This window comes from Myotis daubentonii, chromosome 3 (assembly GCF_963259705.1).
Source record: "Myotis daubentonii chromosome 3, mMyoDau2.1, whole genome shotgun sequence".
In the NCBI taxonomy this organism is placed as follows: Eukaryota; Metazoa; Chordata; class Mammalia; order Chiroptera; family Vespertilionidae; genus Myotis; species Myotis daubentonii.
In genome coordinates this window covers 69,368,795-69,391,007 of record NC_081842.1, presented here as the reverse complement: position 1 = coordinate 69,391,007, position 22,213 = coordinate 69,368,795, and the positions used below count along the sequence as shown (strand labels likewise).

The 22,213-nt window shown below is 44.4% G+C and overlaps 1 protein-coding gene and 1 pseudogene across 1 annotated transcript in view; both read left to right on the top strand.

The window, feature by feature from the left end:
• The window catches only part of NECTIN3 (nectin cell adhesion molecule 3), a 136,680-nt gene extending 127,510 nt beyond the window's left edge, over nt 1-9,170 (top strand). The window contains exon 9 of the mRNA XM_059687884.1: nt 678-9,170. Coding sequence (XP_059543867.1) covers nt 678-857 — 180 coding nt within the window. The 3' untranslated portion in view covers nt 858-9,170. The remainder of the gene's footprint in view (nt 1-677) is intronic.
• Nucleotides 9,171-13,828: 4,658 nt separating this feature from the next.
• Nucleotides 13,829-14,310, top strand: LOC132229279 (small ribosomal subunit protein eS25-like; annotated as a pseudogene).
• Nucleotides 14,311-22,213: the final 7,903 nt, after the last annotated feature.

Below are 22,213 nucleotides of genomic sequence, written 5' to 3'. Positions count from 1 at the left end.
CCATACCAGTCAGGAGAAAAAGAATACATGTATTTTTTTTATAGTATTTCTTATTCTCAGTAAGTTGGGCGTATGGTCAAAAAAACAGTTCATTTTTCTGTGTGTCTTCCCTAACTTCCCAGTGCTGAATCTTGAGGTTTCTTTTGGGATTCTGTTTTTTGTATTTCATTGTTTTTGCTTGTTTGTCCCCAAAAAAATGTATATACACACTTGGAATAATTATAAAGGCAGTGTTCATTAAAATACATTTCATTTTTTAAATTGAGCCATCAGCTGTTAGAGCCTGTATATATTTTGGGGGGAACACCCTGTATATCTCACGCAGTCATTCCAAGCTTGAGTCATGCTGAGGGACACCTGAAGTTCGCAGCCTTCTTTTTCACCAGTTTACCTTAACTGATACTAATTCCAAATTTCAAAAACTGAAATTAACTATAGTCTCCAGTCATTAGTCACAATTTTCTATTTAGAAGACACCACCAGTCTTGTTCAGGTATGGAAAGTAACGAAGGACTAGAAAATGAAAATTTGTTGAACTTTACCTTGCCATTCAATAGTGTGTGGGCTAAGGAATCAGGAACAGACTGTAATGAATTCTATTCTTGCTTGTTTTTACCGAAGTGCTAGAAAAATGCCAACAGCTGTTCTGCTAATGTAAGCAATGTTTGAATTTTTAGAATGGACTAAATAGCAGGAGATTTGAGTATGAAGATGAGAATCCAGTGGGGGAAGATGGGATTCAGCAGATGTGCCCTCTCTACAACCAGATGTGCTACCAAGACCGGAGCCCTGGCAAGCATCATAGGAGCAACGATCCTGAGAGAGTCTACATCAACCCCCGAGAGCATTACGTGTGACGGCTCTGCTTCTAGTGGGTGTTCTACCGAATGTTATTCCCAGATTAGGGAGAGAAACCAAGGTCAATAGTTATTATTTTGCTCTCTCTCATATAAAACGGTCCCCCTCTAAGTATCAGAAGTCGTGATGAATGACTTGGAGCCAATGGCGAATGTCTTTCCTCCAGTAAGACTTCCTTCACCACCAGCTGTGTCTGTGACCTTGACTGCAGCTTTGTGTGTTTCTGTGACGATGGTGTGATGATGTTTAACTACTAACATCTGGCCTACAGTGGCATGTTCATTTTAAAGTAGAGCATCTGCCTGGGATGCCAGCAGTGATTCTCCAGAAAGAAAGGCCCCAGCTGGGAGTGTTAACCTCACTGGGTCTCAGGCAGGCCAGCCTATTCATCCGTCAATCAAACGGGCAGAAAAAGGAGTTCAAGATCCATTTCACTAATTATTTAGTTGGAATTTGGCTTTCCCTGATATGCTTAATATAATCGCAACACCTGTGTACAAATAAGAGGCCTGAGGAAAGAGGCAAAATTTGTTCTTTATCCACAAAACAACAACAAAGGGCAGTTAAACCTTCCAGCGTGTTGGTTGCTTTTAGACTCTTGCCACATTGTAAGAGATGCTCCTTCTTGATCACTGAGGTCCTGAGGGGCATATTTCCTGCCTAGGCTGGGTATCTGCCTAGTGTTGGTTAGCAGAGTGCTAACCGAGGTCCGTCTCTTGCTCTGTCCCTGTTCCCACACTTCTGTTCTTTACTAGCCAGATTAGCTTACTTCTCACCTATTAAATTCTAAAGACCCTGTTTAAATGGTGGACAGCCTTGAGCCTTTTCCCTCTTCTGTGGTATTGTATATGACAGGCTCAGCTTTCCCTACTGAAATCTCCTTCAAACTAATCCCATGCACACAGGCCTTTGCCCACTCTGCATTCTTCAGACTTCATATTGTCCATGTCTTATCCACCTCAGAAAAGCCTACTGGCAAACCACTGTGAAATAACTCCTGTTTTGAAATGACAGGTGGAAAATTTGAAAACTTAAAAAAAACACAAAAGAGCCACTTCAATGTGGCATATGTGCTGAACCCACAAATTGTCTTTGATCCCTCCTCCCCTGCGTTACCTGGTCAACAGCAAGAATAAAGAGATGCTAAAACAAAAGCCAGGAATGTAGTGACCAACATACCAGTGTATCCTGCACCACTCTGGTGCCTGTCGATGTTAGTCTTGAGTTTTCTCACTTCCCTTTGCCAGCTTTTCCTTGCTGAGATTCAAGGTGGTAATTAGAGTGGGGTGAGCAGAGGAGGAAGCACAGGTACAAATGTCGATCATCCTCCCTCACAGCACGAGGAAGCATTGTTTTATTGTGGGTTCTGGAAGATTAGAGGTGTGCCACTGATATAAAAAAACACACCACTACAGACTTGTCATCTGTTAGGAAAGAGTGGCATAGTGCTATAAAATATTACATATTTCCAACTTAAGCTTCAAGGGGGCGGGAGAATGTTAACACAGATTTCTAATGAGATACCAACGATACCTGGTGATTCATGTAGGGCTGGCTCTAGTTTTTGCTCCTGCGTTTGTTTCCTTTCCTTAGTTTCCTTGGTCAGAGAAATCACCTGGTTGTTTTACAGCAGTAATACACTACCCCCATGGCCTGGGTGACCTATTATTCTGGGAGGAAATTCTAACTCAGTGCTTTGGCTAGGTAATTAGCAATTTAAAAGTGATATGGGATCAAAGGATAAATTCTAAGGCTCCTCACAGCTGTATCACAGAGCTAGACTTTGCTGCCCTTTGTAGCAAGCTGACACACAAAGGATATATTTGATTTTATTGCTTTGCGTGGAATCCCATCAGTAAGTTGGTATAACTAAAGGTACAAGAATCCCTGCAATTGTTTTCCAACAGAAACATGCCTCTGGTCGGAGCTGTTCCTCCCAGGGCAGTGTTTTATAAAATCCTGGCTGTTACAGAGGAGGAGATACTGTGAGGCATGGCCTCCTTTAGAAAGCTAAAAACGCCCCACACATGGGGGGTGGTTTCCATGGTCCTGCAGGGAAGCAGGTTGTTGGATCAGTGTCTCAGAAGCTCACCTGGGGCCCAGTGGGGAATGGAGATGTCTTCATTTGCACAAGGGAAGGCCATTTGGAAGCACTGGGTTTGAGGAGCCCTTTGACTTTCTATAACACCTTCCCTACCAAGAAGAACCCAGTGTTGCATTTGTAAGATTCTCAGTGTAGTTATGGAAAAGGAATTTCAGCATGTGGACACCTCCCTCACAGCCAGGCAGTTCAATATCCTTTTTGCTTCTCTGTCAGGTATGGTATTTCTTTAACAAATGGTTGATTTTATAGCTGCTGGCCCCTTGCATGGGTCACGTAAGCTGTATAATTGCATCCCATCTGTTCTCTCCAAATACTGAGTGGAATTGAAAGGAGCTTTAAAAGGGTTTGATCAACCAGCCCCCTCAACCAAAATATACCCTCCAAAATTAGCCTGTCAATCTCCAAATTTGGAGCCTAGACTGCTTGACGGTGGCTATCTAAAATTGGAAGTTAGACTCTTAAAGGTCGGTAAGTGAGGCTTAGGGATGTAAGCCACAGCTGATACTGGAGACTCTCCTGGTTTTACTAAAACACACTGAAACAGAAATGAATCCCAGAGCACTTACCCACTTATGGTGCAACTCTGCATTTCAAGGGGGAGTATGTGTGTCCATTTTAAACACACAGCTTTCGTTGCCTGTCGTGTGGGCCGCCCAGGCTCCAGGAGTGTGCCCTGTTGCTACCGTAGCAGATAACCAGTTCTGTGCAGGTCACACTAAAATAAAGCAGCTGTGCCACATAGGATTGGTCCACGTAATGAGATAAGAATTTAGATTACATCTTTAATGGTGATTTGCTCTGTCTCCTATAAGGGTCCCCTATCCCTGACCTTCGTATGCGTTCTAGCTTTGAAGAAGTGCATGCTCTTTGGGGCACATAATGTAAAAGTCTTACCTGTGCCAGGCTTCCCTGTGACATGCCTATAGTAGATACTAAAGAAAGGTGCTGCAAACTGCATTAACAGGTGCCCTCATTAATTTTTATGGCCTTGTTTACTCATAAGGATGGTGCAGTTTGTCCATCTTTCAGAATGATTGCCTAAGTCCTCTTTAACAGTAGTCTAAAATTTACTATTTGTTTCTCATTGTGCAGTCTTTCCCTGCACTGTGCTGGTCTCCTAGTGCCATTCTTTACATACAATAGAGCCTTCCCCTCAAACCTTTTACTTCCTGGGGACATAGAGGATAGACCTTTATACCAAGAATCAAAAGAACAGGTTCTACTCCAAGCTTCGCCCTTTCTTAGCCATGGAAATTTAGACAAGTCACTTAACAAGTCCAGGGCATCAGTTGCCAATGGCCATAAAGCAGAGATTATAACACCTTCCCTATCAGCAATATGGTGAGACTTATAACAATGGATGGAATATTGTAAGTTCTCTTCAAATGAAAATGCCTATGTCTCTATTATTGTTGCATGTTGAACCTTTGCAGCATTTTGAATACCATAGTGTCCGCAGGGAGAACCAAGTGGCAAATGAAAATTTCAGACCTGATTTGAATATAAGGAAGACATTCCTTTTACTATAATAAATGTCATATAGAAAACTTGATACCTAGATTTTAGCCTTTCAGGCTTTGCCTAGAATTGAAAGTACATGTTACCATGACCAGTAGTTGCTCTTGTTTTTCAAATTACTACTAATGACAGCTACCATTACTGAGTGCGTAGCGTGGACTGGATTCTAGGGCAAGAACCTTGCATGAATCATCTCACTGATTAGAACCAAACTCCTGTTTTCTTCCCTTTCCAGCAGTCCCTGTGGGGACAGAAAGGCTCACACTCCCATACTGCACTCCCACGGATCATGCCTATCGTTGGTATTCTTTCAAATCTATTTTTGGGGAATGGTGTTAGAGAAGAGGTTTTCTTGAAAAATTTAAAGCAGAGTTATAAGAGGAAACATGGACAAAACCATAGAAATGTTTATTAAGATGACAGCAAGAATATACACACACACTCATTTTTAGTTTTTGAACATCTCAAAATGCTCAGACCCATTAGATTAACCATAGCAGCAAAAATAACCAGTCTTATAAATAATTAAAACCACTCCATTTCAGTAGGTTCAGTTTTAGTGGCACAAACTTCTAACACCTCTTGCTCAACTTAGTTCATTGCTCTGTTTAGTTTGTTTCACCTTCATTGCACTCCCAGGAGTGGTGGCGCTCTTACACTGGACAGCAAGAATGAGAGCTGGCTTTGGTGGAAAGCCAGAAGAAGAGGAGGGGTGTGAAGTAGAAATGTCATAGTTCTGTGCTTCTCTTGTTCCTGTGCTTAACTAACAAGGTCTTTTGTCCTTGGCCTGTTTGCAGATCTTATAAGAGAACCAGGGACTTCCAGTTCTTCTGTTAACTAAAAACTGCCTTTTGCAAGCCCATTCAGCTGTAGATATGACTGGATTAATCTTATGGCACTTGAAAAGGCATTTGTATTTCCTCATTTAAAGAAAATTGTTGTAAGCTAGACTTGGCCAACTTGGCCACTTGCAATTATTTGCTTTTAGTGGCCTTTAGTAAGTAGAGGTGGGTGAGGGCTGTAGATATTCTTCCCCCAAACCTTACACCGACATGAGGTTTTAGACCAAATTTTGCATCATCCATGTTTATACGTAAGCAGGCACTAGAATGGACATCCTGTAACAGTCAACCTGTCCTGTAAGCTTGAAAAAGTCCCAACTCTGTTCTATTAAGGAATCCAATAATATCTTAAATAAAAGGGTTATTAGAAATGAATCCAGTAATATTGACTCAGTGTTAGGCACCCAATTCTGTTTAAATTCTAGACACAGAATCTAGGGGTCCCAGGGCTAGTGGGCTTGCTAGAGTCTCCTACCTGTCAAGGAAGGGCTGGAGTGCCCTACAGTATTTGGGTCAATCCATGTACCTTTAACACCACCAATTTGACCATTGAAAATGATTACTCATTAACAAAACCTATTGTGTAGACTCTAGAGCTACAGATAAAGCTCTTGTATTAGCCTCTGAAGTGACTAGAGCAGGGGTGGGGTATGTCTGGCCATGCTAAGGCATTAGGGGTGAGTTAATTAAATGTTTGACCAAATATAGCAGGTTAATTTTCAAGTTGATAATGTTATAAGGCCTGCAGATGATGTTATAAATATCCAAATGACCACTGGCAAAAAAAAAAAAAAATTTCCCACCCCAGGACTAGAATTTTCAAATGCTATATAACAACTTTTGGAGGGTGTGTTTCCAACTCGGGATACTTCAAAGGTTAAATAACTACTCCTTTATTAAGACTAATTAACATATGCCCACATAATTAAAATGCATGGAATGGAACAATTTGTTAAGGATTCCTCACACTAGGCTGAGGTAGATGTATTCACTGCTGTAAAGTCAGCCACCTGCTGAGTAGACTGTCACTGGCATTTCTCCTTAGTGACAGCCTTTTCCTTCTTAGGGGTTTGTGTGTGTGGTATGTGAGAGGGAAAAAAGGACTACTTAACATTCGCAACTGAATAAAAATTTGCTATTCATGTATACAAGAGAACCCTTACATGTGCAAACATCTCACTATTTCAAGCCCATTTTATTATATTTGTTTTAACATCTCTAAAAAATGGTTAGAGGAAAAGGGAGGCCATATTTACCTTGACAGCCAACATATCTAAAACATCAGGATTTTTTTTTTACTCTATTTCCAATATTAAGATAGTTATTTTCTTCTTAAATTGCAATTGTGGAGAGAATGTCAAAAATTCAGACCATACTAAGCACCTTTTTATCAGACGTTATCGATTGAGACCATGATTTGGAATTGCCTTCTGTATCTCAGGGGGGAGAGAAACCACCAGTGACAATTAAAGCGTTCTTCATTCTATAGGCTGAGAAAATTCCCTTCCATGGGTTCATTCTCCAGAATATTCTAATCCCTTTGGGGGAGTTTAAGGCCATGATCTGTATCAAATTACATATCTCCCTGCACCAACATGTGCTAGTTACAGTCTGTATCCTGTGGCTGTGAGCTGTAGGGATAAATGCCTCAATTTCAGGGGAACAGAGGTTGTGACTATTTATGGCCAATGGTAACATCTCCATGAATTGAAAGTGGGGACGGCCCTGCCCTCTAAGTGTTCACACTCTGTAGCTGTGTCCTTTACAGTTGCCACTTGCAAGCGTTTTACACAGGAGTCATGTCAGTTGGACCCAAGGAGATATACTCTCGGACTTTACATTATTATTGGGTTATAACTGCTGTCCCAAACTATTTTCAATGAACAGAAAGCAGCAGTCAGAGATACTCCCGTCTTTCCACCAATAGCCGCCCTCTTGGGTTTTTCTCCAGCCCTACCATTAAAGACTTTATGACAGGTTCCCTGTGGCCTAAATGGGGTGTATTTATTACCATGGCCTGGGATTTAACTGTGAAAGTCGATTAGAGGAGATCTTGAGGGAAGCCTTCCTGGGAATCCAGAACATTGGATTTTCTACACTGCTTTGGAACTGTGGCCTCTCCCGCTACAAAATATGCCTGACAGTCACGAGGAGATGTTTTATGTGTCCCCTCCAGAGGTCAGGAATGTACTTCAAACACAAACACTGTCCCTTAATAGCTCACAGAGGATTTATGATGCCCAGAATTGCACATGAGTTTCCAAGTGAACGGGTTCCCTTGTTTTGGTTTTCTTTCTAACAATCACCAGTATTTTTTTAAATCTACCCTAACACAACTAAGTTAAATTCCTCTCTTACGCTATGTTGATGGCTCAGCATCCATCATGTTTTAACTATAGGCAGCAGTATTTTGCACTAAATGCACCAGATTGCCCTTGCCCACACTGTGGCTTACGTATGCCTTTGCGTTTTCACATGGCCTTATGAGGAATTAGTACATATATTCCCATCAACTGAGCACTTTAATACCCAGAAGCGCATTTGTCATCTTAGGTTTCATTGTGTATTTGAAATTCCAAGTCTTTTGTAAAAAATGTTAAGTAGCTGGTATTGCTACTGGATCCTGGATTATTCCACTTGTCCATCCAGAAAAGTTCCTGTTTATCCTCTCCCTTCTGTTTCTATTTCTAAGCCAGTGCTCTAAGACATAACATCTGCTCCAGCCTGTTCACTCTCCATGTGGTCTTAACCTCTTCTTTACCTCTCAGTTTCACTCCTGGGAGTTAGCGCACTCTACCTCATAGGAGTTTTATGGAGGGAAAAAGAAGGTGTTTAATGATTGTCTTCAAGAGAGAACTTACTTTTAAAGTGATTTTATAAAAATACAAAACAAAACAAAAAAACCTTGGCTTAGAAATGAGAAACTCTATAGCTATTGTATTTTTTACTATTCCTGTATTGCTATTTTTATTTCTGAAAAGCAATTTCTGTCTGAATAGAGTCTCTGGTTCTAACTTTCTGCCTATTAACCCTTTCACACTGAAATTGTTCTCTCTACCTTATGCACACTCTGAAGGATTTACTTACAAAGCCAAAACTAACTCTCCCACAACAAATCCATGTACTTTTGCTTCCATTGTTAAACAAATGAATGTCGTCTGTAAAGATGCATCTGGCTCTGGAAACAAGAAGCCAGAAGCTAATGAGGTCTCACTCTTGCCCTGGCAAAATCTCACCCTGTGCCTTGGTTCTTCCCATATTAACAAGGGGTTAGTTCTGTAATATCACAGCACCTAGGTATTGTGAGTCCTAACTAATAAATGTTGAAACACATTTTGCCAATGCCCAGTACTGTATGAATGTGTTGCAAAAAATCGGGAGAGTCTTTAGGTAGAGTGTTCTAGTGTAGCACAATTAAAAAAAAAAAAAAAAAAAAAGGAGAAGAAGACTAATCCACTTATTTTCAAAAGAAATGTTTTACTAATATGTTCTTTTTTTTAGTGAAAATTAGTTTCTAGTAATTTAATCTATTTTTCTCTTGATGTATAGGAGGAAATCAATAGTATATATTATTGCTTGTCAGAAAATACCCAAATTGTATTTTAAGTGTTAAAACTGAAGGGGTTGCCTAACAGTGTAGTGTCATAAGGAGGAGGATTCTAGCTCAATTGTTGCAAATATAGAAATAGAAAGGTTACCTTTGATTCTGAAGATTGCATTATAAATAGTAGATGTTAATGTGGTGGTTTTTAGATATTCTTTATTTTTAAGTCACCAAAAATTGCCTTTTATTTTTACAGTTTTGAACTCTATGGTTCTTGACATATTTTGAATAAAGTTTTTATCAACTAAAATTTTTCATGTACATTATTATCAATAAATCAATTGTGATTAAAATACATAGAAAATTTAATAACCTAAGTACAGTAATTAAAATTCAAGATTCAAAGAACATCTTTCATAGAAATGGTAAGTTTTTATACAGGAGTCCTTTTGCTGTTTTGTAATAGCAAACAGCATTATAATGAAATAATAAGTGTTAATGCAGAAAAATTGAGAAATGGCAAAAATAGAAAAAATACAGGAATCCTTTTGAAAAAATCATAATAATAAAAGGCCAAGAGGCGTCATGACCAAAATGACCAAACGACCAGCCAGCAAGAGATGCATGGAGCACCTCTTGGGCCCTCCCACACGGCCCACAGGCTCTGATGGTAGCAAGGCTGGTGGCTGGTGGGCGGGGCAGCAGGTGGGTGGGCACAGTGATGTGGGTGCAGCTGCAAGAGGGGCTGTGAGAGCAGTAGGTGTAGGCGGGTGGGCGGGGCTGAAAGCACAGCAGGGCGGGGCCACACAATATCACTCGCTGGGCCTCTAGTATTTTAATAATAGTAGCAAAAGTACTTTTATACATAAGCAGTATTGGAAATGTTTTTTAAAACGTGACAAGTTACATATTATAATGCTTTTATTAAAAAATGTTTTTATTGATTTTGAGAGAGAGAGAGAGAGAAAGGGAGAGGGAGAGAGAGAACATCGAAGAGACAAAGCCATCTATTGCAGTGATGGCGAACCTATGACACGCGTGTCAGAGGTAATACGCAAACTCATTTTTTTGGTTGATTTTTCTTTGTTAAATGGCATTTAAATATATAAAATAAATATCAAAAATATACATCTTTGTTTTACTATGGTTGCAAATATCAAAAAATTTTTCTATATGTGACACGGCACCAGAGTTAAGTTAGGGTTTTTCAAAATTCTGACACACCGAGCTCAAAAGGTTCGCCATCACTGATCTATTGGCTGATTCCTGCACACCCCCTACTGGGGATCGAGCCTGAAACCCAGGCATGTGCCCTGACCAAGAATCGAACTGTGAACTCTTGGTTCATGGGATGATGCTCAACCAACTAAACTGCATTGGACAGGGCTTCATTTTTCAATGAAGTTAAATTTATTCCACTTACAGAAATTTACTTAATTCTTTTTTTTTATTGTCTAAAGTTTTACATATGTCTCCTTTTTCCCCAATTGACCCCCTCCCCCTTCCCTTCCCAGTCCGGGCAAGCCCCCACCGCCTTAGTGTCTGTGTCCATTGGTTATGCTAATATGCACGCATATAAGTTCTTTGGTTTACTTAATTCTTGATTAATCTTTAGATATTAAAATGTGTTATGGCCAAAGGTGATCCTGAGTGGGGGAGTGAAAGGATTGAGAAAAGACAGACAAGAGAATGAAAGCTGGGTCTCAGTGGGACGCTGCTCCCTGATGAGGAGACAGCGCCAGCGCCCACAAGCCGTGTCTTTATTTTATAGCAGATGCCACGAGGCAAAGTAGGGGTGTGATCAAGTTGTTTACAGCATTCTCATGAGTTTCAGCCCTACTCAACTACATGCACCTGAACTCTAGCACAAGGCACGTGGGGCCACATGTTTGGACCATAGGTTCAAGCTTACAACCATAGCTGTTGGCTATGATTGTGCTGGGAGGGCGCTGCCCTCCAGCTAGGACTTGCATGTGGCAATGAGAGGACCCTGTCCTTTCATTAGTCCGAAGCTTGAACCTGGCCAAAACACTGTAGCCGCACCCCACAAAAATGTCCTTTTATGAAATGATTTTGGTGTTAGGTGATAACTTTTCATGTGGTTATTTACAAAAAAAGAAGAAGAAGAAGAAGAAGAAGAAGAAGAAGAAGAAGAAGAAGAAGAAGAAGAAGAAGAAGAAGAAGAAGAAGAAGGAAGAAAGAAAGACAAGAAAATTTAGCACCTATGGTAGACCCCTAATTTTTTTTTTTCAGGGATGAATAATTTACTGGTCTATAATATCCTAAAGTCTGGAAACCACTTTTAAAAAATTATTGAGATACCATAAAAGTCATCCTTTTAAAGTATAAAATTAAGTGGTTTTCAGTATATTCAGAGAATTGTGGAACCATCACCACAATCAATTTCAGAATATTTTCATTACCCCAAAAAGAAATCCACTCTTATCCAATGCTCAACCCTCCTCCCCGGCCCCTGGCAACCAGCAGTCTTTCTGTCTCTGTGGATTTACCTAGTCTGGACATTTCATATGAATGGAATCATATATAATATGCGGTCCTTTGTGCCTGGCTTCTTTGACTTAGCATAATTCTTTCAAGGCTCATCCATGCAGTAATATTATTTTATGCCAAATAACATTCCATTGCATGGACATACCACATTTTATTCATTTACCAGTCCAGTTGTTTCAGTTTTGGAAGTAATTATGAATTATTATGACTAATTCTGCTATACACATTCACATACAAGTCTTTGTGTGAACCTGTGTTTATTTCACTTGCATTTATACCTAGGAATGGAATAGCTGGATCATATGGAAACTCTATGACATAGCCTTTCTGAAGAACTGTTTTCTAAAGCTGCTGCGCCATTTTACATTCCCACCAACAGTGTAGGAGGGTTCTAGTTTTTCCACATTCTCAGCAACACTTGTTATCTGTCTTTAGATTATAGCTATCCTAGTAAGAATGAAAGTGCTATCTCATTGTTTCTTATTTCAATCTCCCTAATGGCTAATGATGTCTGTTTTCTATAATCCTTTAAGAATGTAAAACCATTCTTAACTCCTGGGCCATATAAAAACAGGCTGCATACTAGATTTGCCCTCCAGTTAGCCAACGTCTGACTTAGAGGATAGAATTAATAGACAAACGCATTAAAATGGTACTATAAATACACCGTGTTCAAGAAGGTAGAGGAAAGAATGAGCCTGTTGGAGGTAGATATGGGATATCAAAAAAGAATGTGTGGCCCTCACTGGTGTGGCTCAATTGGTTGGGCGATGACCTGTGCACCAAAAGGTTGCTGTTTTGATTCCTGGTTAGGGCACATGCCCAGGTTTCAGGCTCAATCCCTGGTGAGAGGTGTGCAAGAGGCAGCCAATGGATGTTTCACTCTCATATGGATGTTTCTCTCTCTCTCCCTCTCTCTAAAAATCAATAAAAAATATTTAAAATAAAATAACGTGCACAGTGGAGTGCTAATAAGTCTGCTCACTGGATTAGATAAGGAACCTTTGTTTGCAGCATTTGTTGAGTTTGATGCTATAAATATTCACACCATGGACAATTTTGAGCTCATGACAGGACAGCACTGAACCTGAAGTTGGAAAAGGACATGCACAATTCACACTGCCAGTGGTGCCAGCTGACCAGCACATCACTGACGTCAAACATCTCTAATTGTGCATGTATGACATAGAGTAATCAGGGAAGACAGCTCCCATCTTCGGGGCTTTCATTGGTTTTCTCCTCCACCCCTACAACCAATCAGTAGAAAGGAGAGTATCTGTCCCCACCCATTGTATTGTTAGACTTCCAAATAGCCTCCGGCTCTTTCTCATCCATCATTGCTTTGGAATCATAGCTACATTTCCACATGCACCCTTCCCAGAATGTCAAAAACATATTGGAATAAAGTCAAAGCCTCATTATAGAAACATGTTTGATTGTGATTTAGTCAAATTCATTTTTCAAAGAAATAAAGGGGGATATACTTTGATCCATCCAGAAGACGTCCTGGAAAATATATTTTAGCTGAGTGTTGAATGGATAAAAAATGTCCAGGTAAACAGAAGAGCAGACATTCTACACATATAAATGGTTTGTGCAAGAGTTCCAAGATGGGGGTAAAAAAAAAAAAAAATGGGAAGGCTATGTCTCTGGTTAGAGATGCAATTGTAAACTCTTGCAATCAGATATTTTCTCTGTTTCTTCTCCCAAGAGGTTTTGGGAAAAGCCTTAACTTTAGATTTATGTTTTCACCAAAAAGGAAAACTTGTAAGGGAAAGAAAAATTTTCCTTCCATAGCCCTTGAAATTGCTACAAGAAGGCTCTAGAGAAATTAGATAGTGACTCATCCACAAAATAAGTCTACTATGTTTCCAAGTTGGTATTAGTTCATGAACTGTGTTTAATAATCCATTGTCTTGTCCACAATCTCCTGGGCCTCCCCCTACTTTTTTTCCCAATCCTCACCTGAGGATATAGTTCCATTGATTTTTATAGAGAGTGGAAGGGAGGGGGAGAGACACACAGAGAGAGAAACATCCATGTGAGAGATATACATTGATTGGTTGCCTCCTGCACACACCCTGACCAGGGCTGGGGATCGATCCTGCAACAAAGGTACATGCCTTGACCAGGAATTGAACCTGGGACCCTTCAGTCCTTGGGCCGACATTCTATCCACTGTACAAAATCAGCTAGGGTTCCCCTTACTTTTCCTAAACTTCTTCCTTCCTACTGATAATAAAGCCCAAAGCCACAGTGTAGGACTAATGCTTTTGCCTTGTATTTATCAGCACAAGTCAAAGCAAAGAAACAAGCAGCTTTGCTGGGCAGAAGTGGCCATCATGTTCCCCTGCTCAGTGAAGCAGAGTGGGGAGCCATTCATTGCTCAGGACTCCCAATTGCTAATTTTACAGCTTGGCATTTCCTAAGTAGAAATGCATAAGGCCTCTCGGGCTGATATCTTGGCAAGGCAGCAGCACATCCCTGCTCTCCGAGTCCGGCGATGCCGCCCAAGGACGACAAGAAGAAAGGCGCTGGAAAGTTGGCCAAGAAAGACAAAGCCTTGTTCACGGGGGGCAAGGGCAAATAGAGGAAGTGGTCCAAGGGCAAACAGAAGAAGTGGTCCAAGTTCAGGACAAGCTCACTAATCTGGTCTTGTTTGAAAAAGCCACATATGACAAGCTCTGTAAAGAAGCTCCCAACTACAAGCTTGGAACCCCAGCTGTGGTCTCCCAGAGGCTAAAGATTCATGGCTCCTTGGCCAGAGCAGCCCTTCAGGAGCTCCTTAGTGAAGGACTTATTAAAGGAGTCTCAAAGCACAGAGCTCAGGTGATTTACACCAGAAACACCAAAGATGCGGCCGCCCCAGCTGCTGGAGGAGATGCATGAACAACAGATCTCACCGGCTGTACATTTTGAAAAATAAACCTTTATTAAATAGGGAGAGAGAGAGAGAGAGAGAGAGAGAGAGAGAGAGAGAGAGGCATAAGGCAAAGTGACTTGAAGAATCTGTGACTTCTTTGTAACTCTTTTTGTTCTTTTGTTGGCTAGAGAAAGCAAAGCCTTTTCTAAAATGCAAAGGACACTCTAGCATAAAAGTCACCTGCTGTGATTGATGCTGACTTCCTGGGTTTCCTGGCATATTCCTGCTTTCCAAAGTCAGTTCCATCATACCGGCGGTCTGTGAACTCAGTGGTTCTCAAACTTGAGCTTGCATTAGAATCACTTAGAGAGCTTTTATGCCACAGATTTCTGGGTTCCACCCCAAGAGTTTTGGATCCAGTAGGCTGCTGTTCTGGGGACCCCTGCAATCTACACAGCTCTCTGCAGGCCAAGCACCTTTGGTTGCTACTATGCCCTTGCTGTTCGTTTGGAAACTTGTGTCCCCCCCGGCTTGCTTCAGGCATGACACGCGTGCCCTCTTATTTTGGGGTCCTATCACTTGGGCTCGTAACCTATTGCCATTTGTTGTGCTTTCATCATGGCTAAGCAGGCCAGTGATGCTGGAGCCCTCGCCAGCATGTCCATGATGGCCGCTCCTGATGGCCTTGGTTACTGGGATGTCCTCTGTGCTTTCTGTGGAGCATCGTCCTTTGGCTGCTCTCAGGCCTCAGCCTATCCACATCCCGGAGCCTTTTCATCCTTTCTTCCTCAATCTCCCAAGACAATTCTGCCATTCCAACTTTGCTTAGTACGGGCCATTGCTATTTCCATGCTTCTAGAAATCGTCCTAGTAACAGAGGACAGACGCCAGCTCCTAGTGGTCTGGCCAAAGTATATCGCAGGAGAGTGTTCCCCAACTAGTAAACTCTCCCTTGTCCAATGATATGTTCCAGCTTCTCTCCTTCAAGCAGCCTCAGACTCTAGTTGCCCTGCTACTGCCCTGGCACCTGCCTGTATATGTTGGCTGGGCCTTGCTGCTCCTTTGGTGTAGAGTCTGTTTTCTCCCAGCATGTCCTGCAGTGATTATGCTGTGACTTAATTCTGCTTATGGGCCTAGAAGCCAGGAGGAGAAGTTGAGGGAGATCTTACGTGGGGCACATGCTTGTCTGTAAGGGGGGAAACTGCATTGATACAAAGCAAAAGGGACATGCTATCTCCAAGAGAATTCAGGATTTATAGGGCAAACAATAGCCCCGATTTGCCCAGGATTGTATAGCTTTTAGCAGAGAAAGTCCCACATCTCAGGAAACCCCTCAATCAGCAGAGGCCAGGACAATTGGTCTCCCTAGGAGTCTGGGGATTCAAAAATAGGTGTTTCTATCCCAAGTGTGTGTCAGGGTCCCATTTTTCCCAACTAGGCTGGGATAACGGGCCTTCTGGGTTGGAAATTTAATTGTCTCTGGAGATCACTAGATGTAGTCCTGGGCTTGGACCTCAACTGCAAATTATGGGAACCTCCTTGTAAACTACCAGGGAGATCCTCTGACTTTCATATTTGGCTTTCAATTGCCTGTTACTTGCCTGCAGCTTTTCATTATTTTTAGGATGTCAATGGCTCTTGGCAATACTCACCCAATCCCATTGTCCTTACAGTTCTACCTTAGTTCTCAGCACCTGATAAATTTCTTTTTTTATATATACTAGAGGCCCGGTGCACGAAATTCGTGCACTGGGTGTGTGTGGAGGGGGGAGTGTCCCTCAGCCCAGCCTGCCCCCTCTCACATACTGGGAGCCCTCAGGCGTTGATCCCCATCACCCTCCAATCGCAGGATCGGCCCCTTGCCCAGGCCTGACACCTCTGACAGAGGCGTCAGGCCTGGGCAGGGGACACTCATTTCCCCCATCACTGGTTCTGCCCCCAGCCCAGGCTTGATGCCTCTGGCCCAGGCATCAGGCCTGGGCAGGGGACCCCCAGACCCCTCCGATTGCTGGCTCTGCCCCTTGCCCAGGCCTGATGCCTCGGCCAGAAGCGTAGACCCCCATAACCCTTCGATCGCCTGATCAGCCCCTTGCCTAGGCCTGACGCCTCCGCCAGAGGTGTCAGGCTTGGACAGGGGACCCCTATCTCCCCCCGATCACTGGCTCTGGCCCCCGCCCAGGCCTGAGGCCTCTGACCCAGGCTTCAGGCCTGGGCAAGGGGACCATCATATCCCCCCAATCCCCAGCTCTGCCCCCCGCCTGGGCCTGATGCCTCGGCCAGAGGAGTTGACCCTCATCACCCTCCAATCACCAATCACCGGATCGGCCCCTTGACCACGCCTGAGGCCTCCGGCAGAGGTGTCAGGCCTGGGCAGGGGACCCCCAGCTGCCTGCGGTTGCAGGCTCCGCCCCTGCCCAGGCCTAACGCCTCTGGCCTAGGCGTCCAGCCCGGGCAGCCGGGACCTGCAGTGGCAGCGGGGGGCGCCGCGATCGCGCAGGCTCCGCCCCTGCCCCTGCAGGACGCCTCTGGCTGAGGCGTCCGGCCCGGGCAGCGGGGACCCGCAGCTGCAGCGGCCCTGCGATCGTGGGCTCCGCTTTAGGCCCAGGTAAGGGACCCCTAGCTCCTGGGACTGCCAGCTTCGACTGTGCCCAGCTCCCATCGCTGGCTCCACCCCTCCTTCCTGCTATCACTCACTGGCCAGGGCAGAAAAGGCACCTGATTCTCCGATCATGGCTGGGGGGCAGGGCAAAGGCAGCCCCAGGGCCGCCTTTGCCCTGCCCCCCAGCTCTTAGCTCCCCCCTGGGTTTCTGATCACTGTCAGTGGCAGGGGGCTTCTTCCTGCTTTCCCTTTCACCTCCCTGCATTGTGCCTACATATGCAAATTAACCTCCATCTTGTTGGCAGTTAACTGCCAATCTTAGTTGGCAGTTAATTTGCATATAGCCCTCATTAGCCAATGAAAAGGGTATCGCCGTACGCAAATTACCATTTTTCTCTTTTATTAGTGTTGACTAGAGGCCCGGTGCACAAAAATTTGTGCACTCGGAGGGGAGGGGGGTCCCTCAGCCCGGCCTGTTCCCTCTCGCAGTCTGGGACCCCTCAGGAGATAACGACCTGCTGACTTAGGCGCGCTCCCTGGTGGCAGAGGGCAGGCCCAATCCCTAGGTGCAGCCCTTGGTCCAGCTCAGAGCAGGGCCGATTGGGGAGTTGGGGCGCTGCCCCCTGTCATGCACAAAGCAGGGTGATCGGGAGGTTGCAATGCCACCCTCAGTCACACTCAGGGTAGGAGCGATTGGGGGATTGGGGCACCATCCCCTGTCACACTCAAGGCAGGGTTGATGGGGAGGTTGCGGTGCCACCCCCTGTCACACACAGAGCAGGGCCCATCAGGGGGTTGGGGCACTGCCCCCTGTCACGCACAGAGCAGGGCCAATAAGGGGGTTGGGGTGCTGCCCCCTGTCACTCACAGAGCAGGGCCCATCAGGGGATTGGGGCACCGCCCTCTATCACCCACAGAGCAGGGCCGATCAGGGGGTTGGGGCACCGCCACTCTCACACTCAGGGCAGGGCTGATGAGGAGGTTATGGCTCTACCCCGTCACACACAGAGCAGGGCCCGTGAGGGGAGGTGAGGGGGTTGGGGCGCTGCACCCTGTCACACACAGAGCCGCAGGGCGATCACGGGGTTGGGGAGCTCCCCCCTATCAGGCACAGAGCAGGGCTGATCAGGGGGTTGGGGCACCTTCCTCTGTCACGAAGAGAGAAGGGTGGATAGGGAGGTTGTGGCCCCACCCCCTGTCACACACAGAGCTGCAGGGGGTTTGGGCGCTGCCCCCTGTCACACTGATCCCGGTGCCAGGAGGCATCTCAGCTCCGCTGATCCCGGTGCTGGGAGGCATATTACCCTTTTACTATATAGAATAGAGGCCTGGTGCACAGGTGGGGGCCAGCTGGTTTGCCCTGAAGGGTGTCCTGGATCAGGGTGGGGGTCCCCACTGGGGTGCCTGGCCAGCCTGGGTGAGGGGATGATGGCTGTTTGCAGCTGGTCACACATCCTTCAGGGTGGGGGTTCCCACTGGGGTGCCTGGCAAGCCTGGGTGAGGGGATGATGGCTGTTTGCAGCTGGTCACACACCCTTCAGGGTGGGGGTCCCCACTGGGGTGCCTGGCCAGTCTGGGTGAGGGACTTAGGGCTTTTTTCAGGCTGGGGGTGACTGAAGCTCCCAACCACTCCTTTTTTTCTTTTTCTTTTTTTTATTCTGGGCCAGCTTTGGCTTTGAGGCTTGGCTCCAGCTCTTAGGCCTCTGCTGCTGAAAGTAGGTTTCTGGCCTTTGCTTACAATGTTGTGATCCTGCTGGCTGAAGCCCGGTGGACTAAAGTAGGTTTCTGGGGTTTTGTTTAGCTTCTATATTTGTTACATTGTTGCTTAGAGTTGCAGCTCAGAGACCTGCAGCGGCAGGCGGGGAATGTTGGAGTCGTCCGTCACTGAAGCAAGCAAGCCTCATGTTAGTTTCAAGCTGCCTGGCTGCTGGCCGCCATCTTGGCTGGCAGTTAATTTGCATATTGCCCTGATTAGCCAATGGGAAGGGTAGTGGTCGTATGCCAATTACCATGTTTCTCTTTTATTAGATAGGATATATTTTTTATTGATTTTTTACAGTGAGGAAGGGAGAGAGATAGAGAGTTAGAAACATTGATGAAAGAGAAACAACGATCAGCTGCCTCCTGCACACCTCCTACTGGGGATGTGCCCACAACCAAGCTACATGCCCCTGACTGGAATCAAACTTGGGACCTTTCAGTCCGCAGGCCAATGCTCTATCCACTGAGCCAAACCAGTTAGGGAAACACCTGATGAATTTCACCTGCTAGTGCATTCCTTCCCATGGATATGTCTTTCCATTTTACCACCCAACACACTGTCTTCTTGGGCCAGGGGATACTGTGTTCCATCTACCACCAATTGGGTCCTCATTGCCTGCCTGGCAGCTAGTGATTTGACTCCAGATTCCTGTTTTATTGACTGCTGTCTGGGACCACTCCTAGATGAATTGCTGTAGATTGGGTTCTCTGGAAGCAGATGCGGAGATGATTTTGGTGTGCAGGGCACTTTTTTAGAGATGCACACCTGTGGAATGGAGAGGGCGAAAGGACAGTGGTGCAGGTCCAAAAACACTCAGTTCACCCACAGGGAGGTCTGGAGCACATATGGCCCATTAGCATTATCTCCCATTCGGCTGAAATGGCCGGGTTTCCCTACCCTGCCTCCCTCGGTCACTGGATGTGAGCTGCCCAGGGTTGGGCATGTTCCTGAGTGAGGAGGCCTCTGCGCAGGGTCTACTCCAGGCTGAGAGCTGGGGCAGCCATTCCTTTCTCGAAAGGGGATGTGGGCAGTGTGTTTCCCCTGCCCACACCAGGAAGGAAGCTGGTGACTTTTATTCAGATTTCTTACTATTCATTTATTTATACTAGTAGGCAGGGAATCTATGTAAATGGCAAGATAATATCTAAGTTATTAATTTATGTTTTCTTCCTTAATTTTACCTTACTCCTTCCCTATTTTGGGGCAGTGATCTCTCATCTTTCCCCATTTCAGGGGAGTTTAATTCCACTCTTTTCTGGGTTTTCCCCTGGAAACCTAAAAAACTAGTATGCTGAGAATAGAGTTTGAAGAGAAGGCCATTTATTTCAAACTAAAAAAGATGCTCTAGAATGGTAGGTCCCATAAGGAATACAGACACACTTGTTGTCTGTGGTATTTCCCTGTATGTGTAGCAGATATCCGAGAGAATGGTTTCCCAGTGAATATGGGAGGCAGGACTGTCCGTGTCCGGGTCCTGGCTCAGAAGCAGCGGAGTGGTGGGCTTAGAGATCCACGTGCTGACACAGTGGTGTCTGGGCAGAATTTTCAATCACGGCCACCACCACATTGGTACTGTATAGAACTCCAGGACTTTGAAACAACCTGGAAATAGAAAAGGTAACAGAAGAATGTTGCAAGAATAGCTTCAAATTTCCAACTTGCCAGTTGGGATGGAAGCATGGCTTTAGAAGTTGATTAGACGAACATAAAGAGATGTGATATTTCTTGCACACCTATGTGTATGGACTGCTTTGCACAGTAAAAAAAAACAAAAACAAACATAAACAAAACAAAACAAAACCTCAATCATATCAGCCCCCTTCCCCCCCCCCCCCCCCCCCCCGCTTTCTCTTAATTGCTCAGGTCCTCGAAGCCTCTCCGTTCCGTCCAGACATACCTTCTGTGTCCTTAGACCATCTGGACCACATATTGCCAGGTGGATGCTGAGAGGATGTTAAGCGCTTTATGCAAAGCCTCCCTCAGCCCCTCTCTCATCCATCTCAAAGCCCACACCGACCCCACCTCCACACCATTTGTTTGTTCTTGTATTGATCAAACCTCACCTCTAGCCCATGAGTATTTTTTTAATAGCAGCACTTTAGAAAAAATTTAACTCCATCCCTTTCTTGTTTCTATCCTCATTTTCCCCACTCACATTTATGTTCCTTTTCTTCATATCACTTCTATATGTTTTCCTTATTTTCAATGTCCACATGTTAGGTTCTTTGAGAGCTCTCATTGTAAAACAATGGATTAAACTATTTGTCATTAGAAACTTCAAAATGCTATTTTAAAAATGAGCTCTGAAAATGAATAGAATTTACTAATAACTGATTTTAGAATTTTGACCAGTATTAAAATGGATTTTATTTGCATTAATATCAAGCAGAATTAAAGCTAGAAGAGAAAAAGTACATGTTTCAAAACCTCACTAAAAATATCCTGGGGGAAAAAAAAGTTGAGATTTATTCATGTCACAGGTCATCTAATGGGTCTCATTCAGATGTTGATCATGCTTTAAAGATAATTCCCATTCATAAAACTCTGACCTTATCAGCTGTTTCAGACACACTGAGTAATAGCAGGGTTTCTGCTGCAAGGGAATGCATTTCCTTAATTATTCCTTCAGTAAATTCAAGACTCTGGCATTTTCATGCTATCTCTCCTCAGTAATACCCCATTTTTCCATTCTTAAGCACTCTTTCACTTTACACACACTACCCTTTTCAGCTTTCTGTGATATTTATGCATCCATCCATCCATCCATCCATCCATCCATCCATCCATCCATTTATCTCTCCATCCATCCAATACATAGGCTTGAGTGTCTGCCAAGTTAAGCTCCAATGCAAGCAGAGCATTTGAGGTATAGCAATGAGTGATGGAAGAGAAAGAAGTAGAACATGAGATTTGGGAAGGGATGAGAGAGGTGGACATTGGATGGGATACTACTGTTATCAGTGGAAGTAGACTTCTTGGGGTGCCACTTGGAAAAAAATTTTCTGAGGCTCCCACTGGAGGATGGAGTTTCATGGAAAGTTTTATTGATGATGTAAAATTAAGGGAGTTCCATTCCACAGTCCCATTTCTAACAATCTTGCCATAGAAGAAGTCCAGCAGCGTCTTCAGCAGGGCCAGAATAAAGGTCAATGTCCATAGTTTCTTCTCCTTATTAATGTCCAGTCCAGTCCAGTCCAGTATCTGGCCAGGTTAGCTTGTGTTCCCAGGTGTAGCCCATGGTATATGGGGTAGGCATGGCCATGAGCCATGTGGCTGCTTAAGGCCACATGATTATGGAGAGAGAATGTGCGAACACACAGGGAGAGTAGGGGTCACAGAACAAGAGAGAACAAAGAGAGAGGAAACTCTTTGTTTGGGGATTTTAACCAAGAGCGTCTTCAAACTAACCAATTAACTATCCAAGATTTCACAGGCTTCTGAAATCATGGGGTCACCCCCTCACCAATCTATGCGCACGCGCCCATCTTCCCCTTTATTGGACCCCTTCCCCCAGTGATTTGCAGGGAATGGACCAGTGGTTCCCCTGGGGAGCATGAAGCTGCAGCTCCCTGGTGAAGCTGTCCAGATGACCATGCTTAACATGCCTGCCCT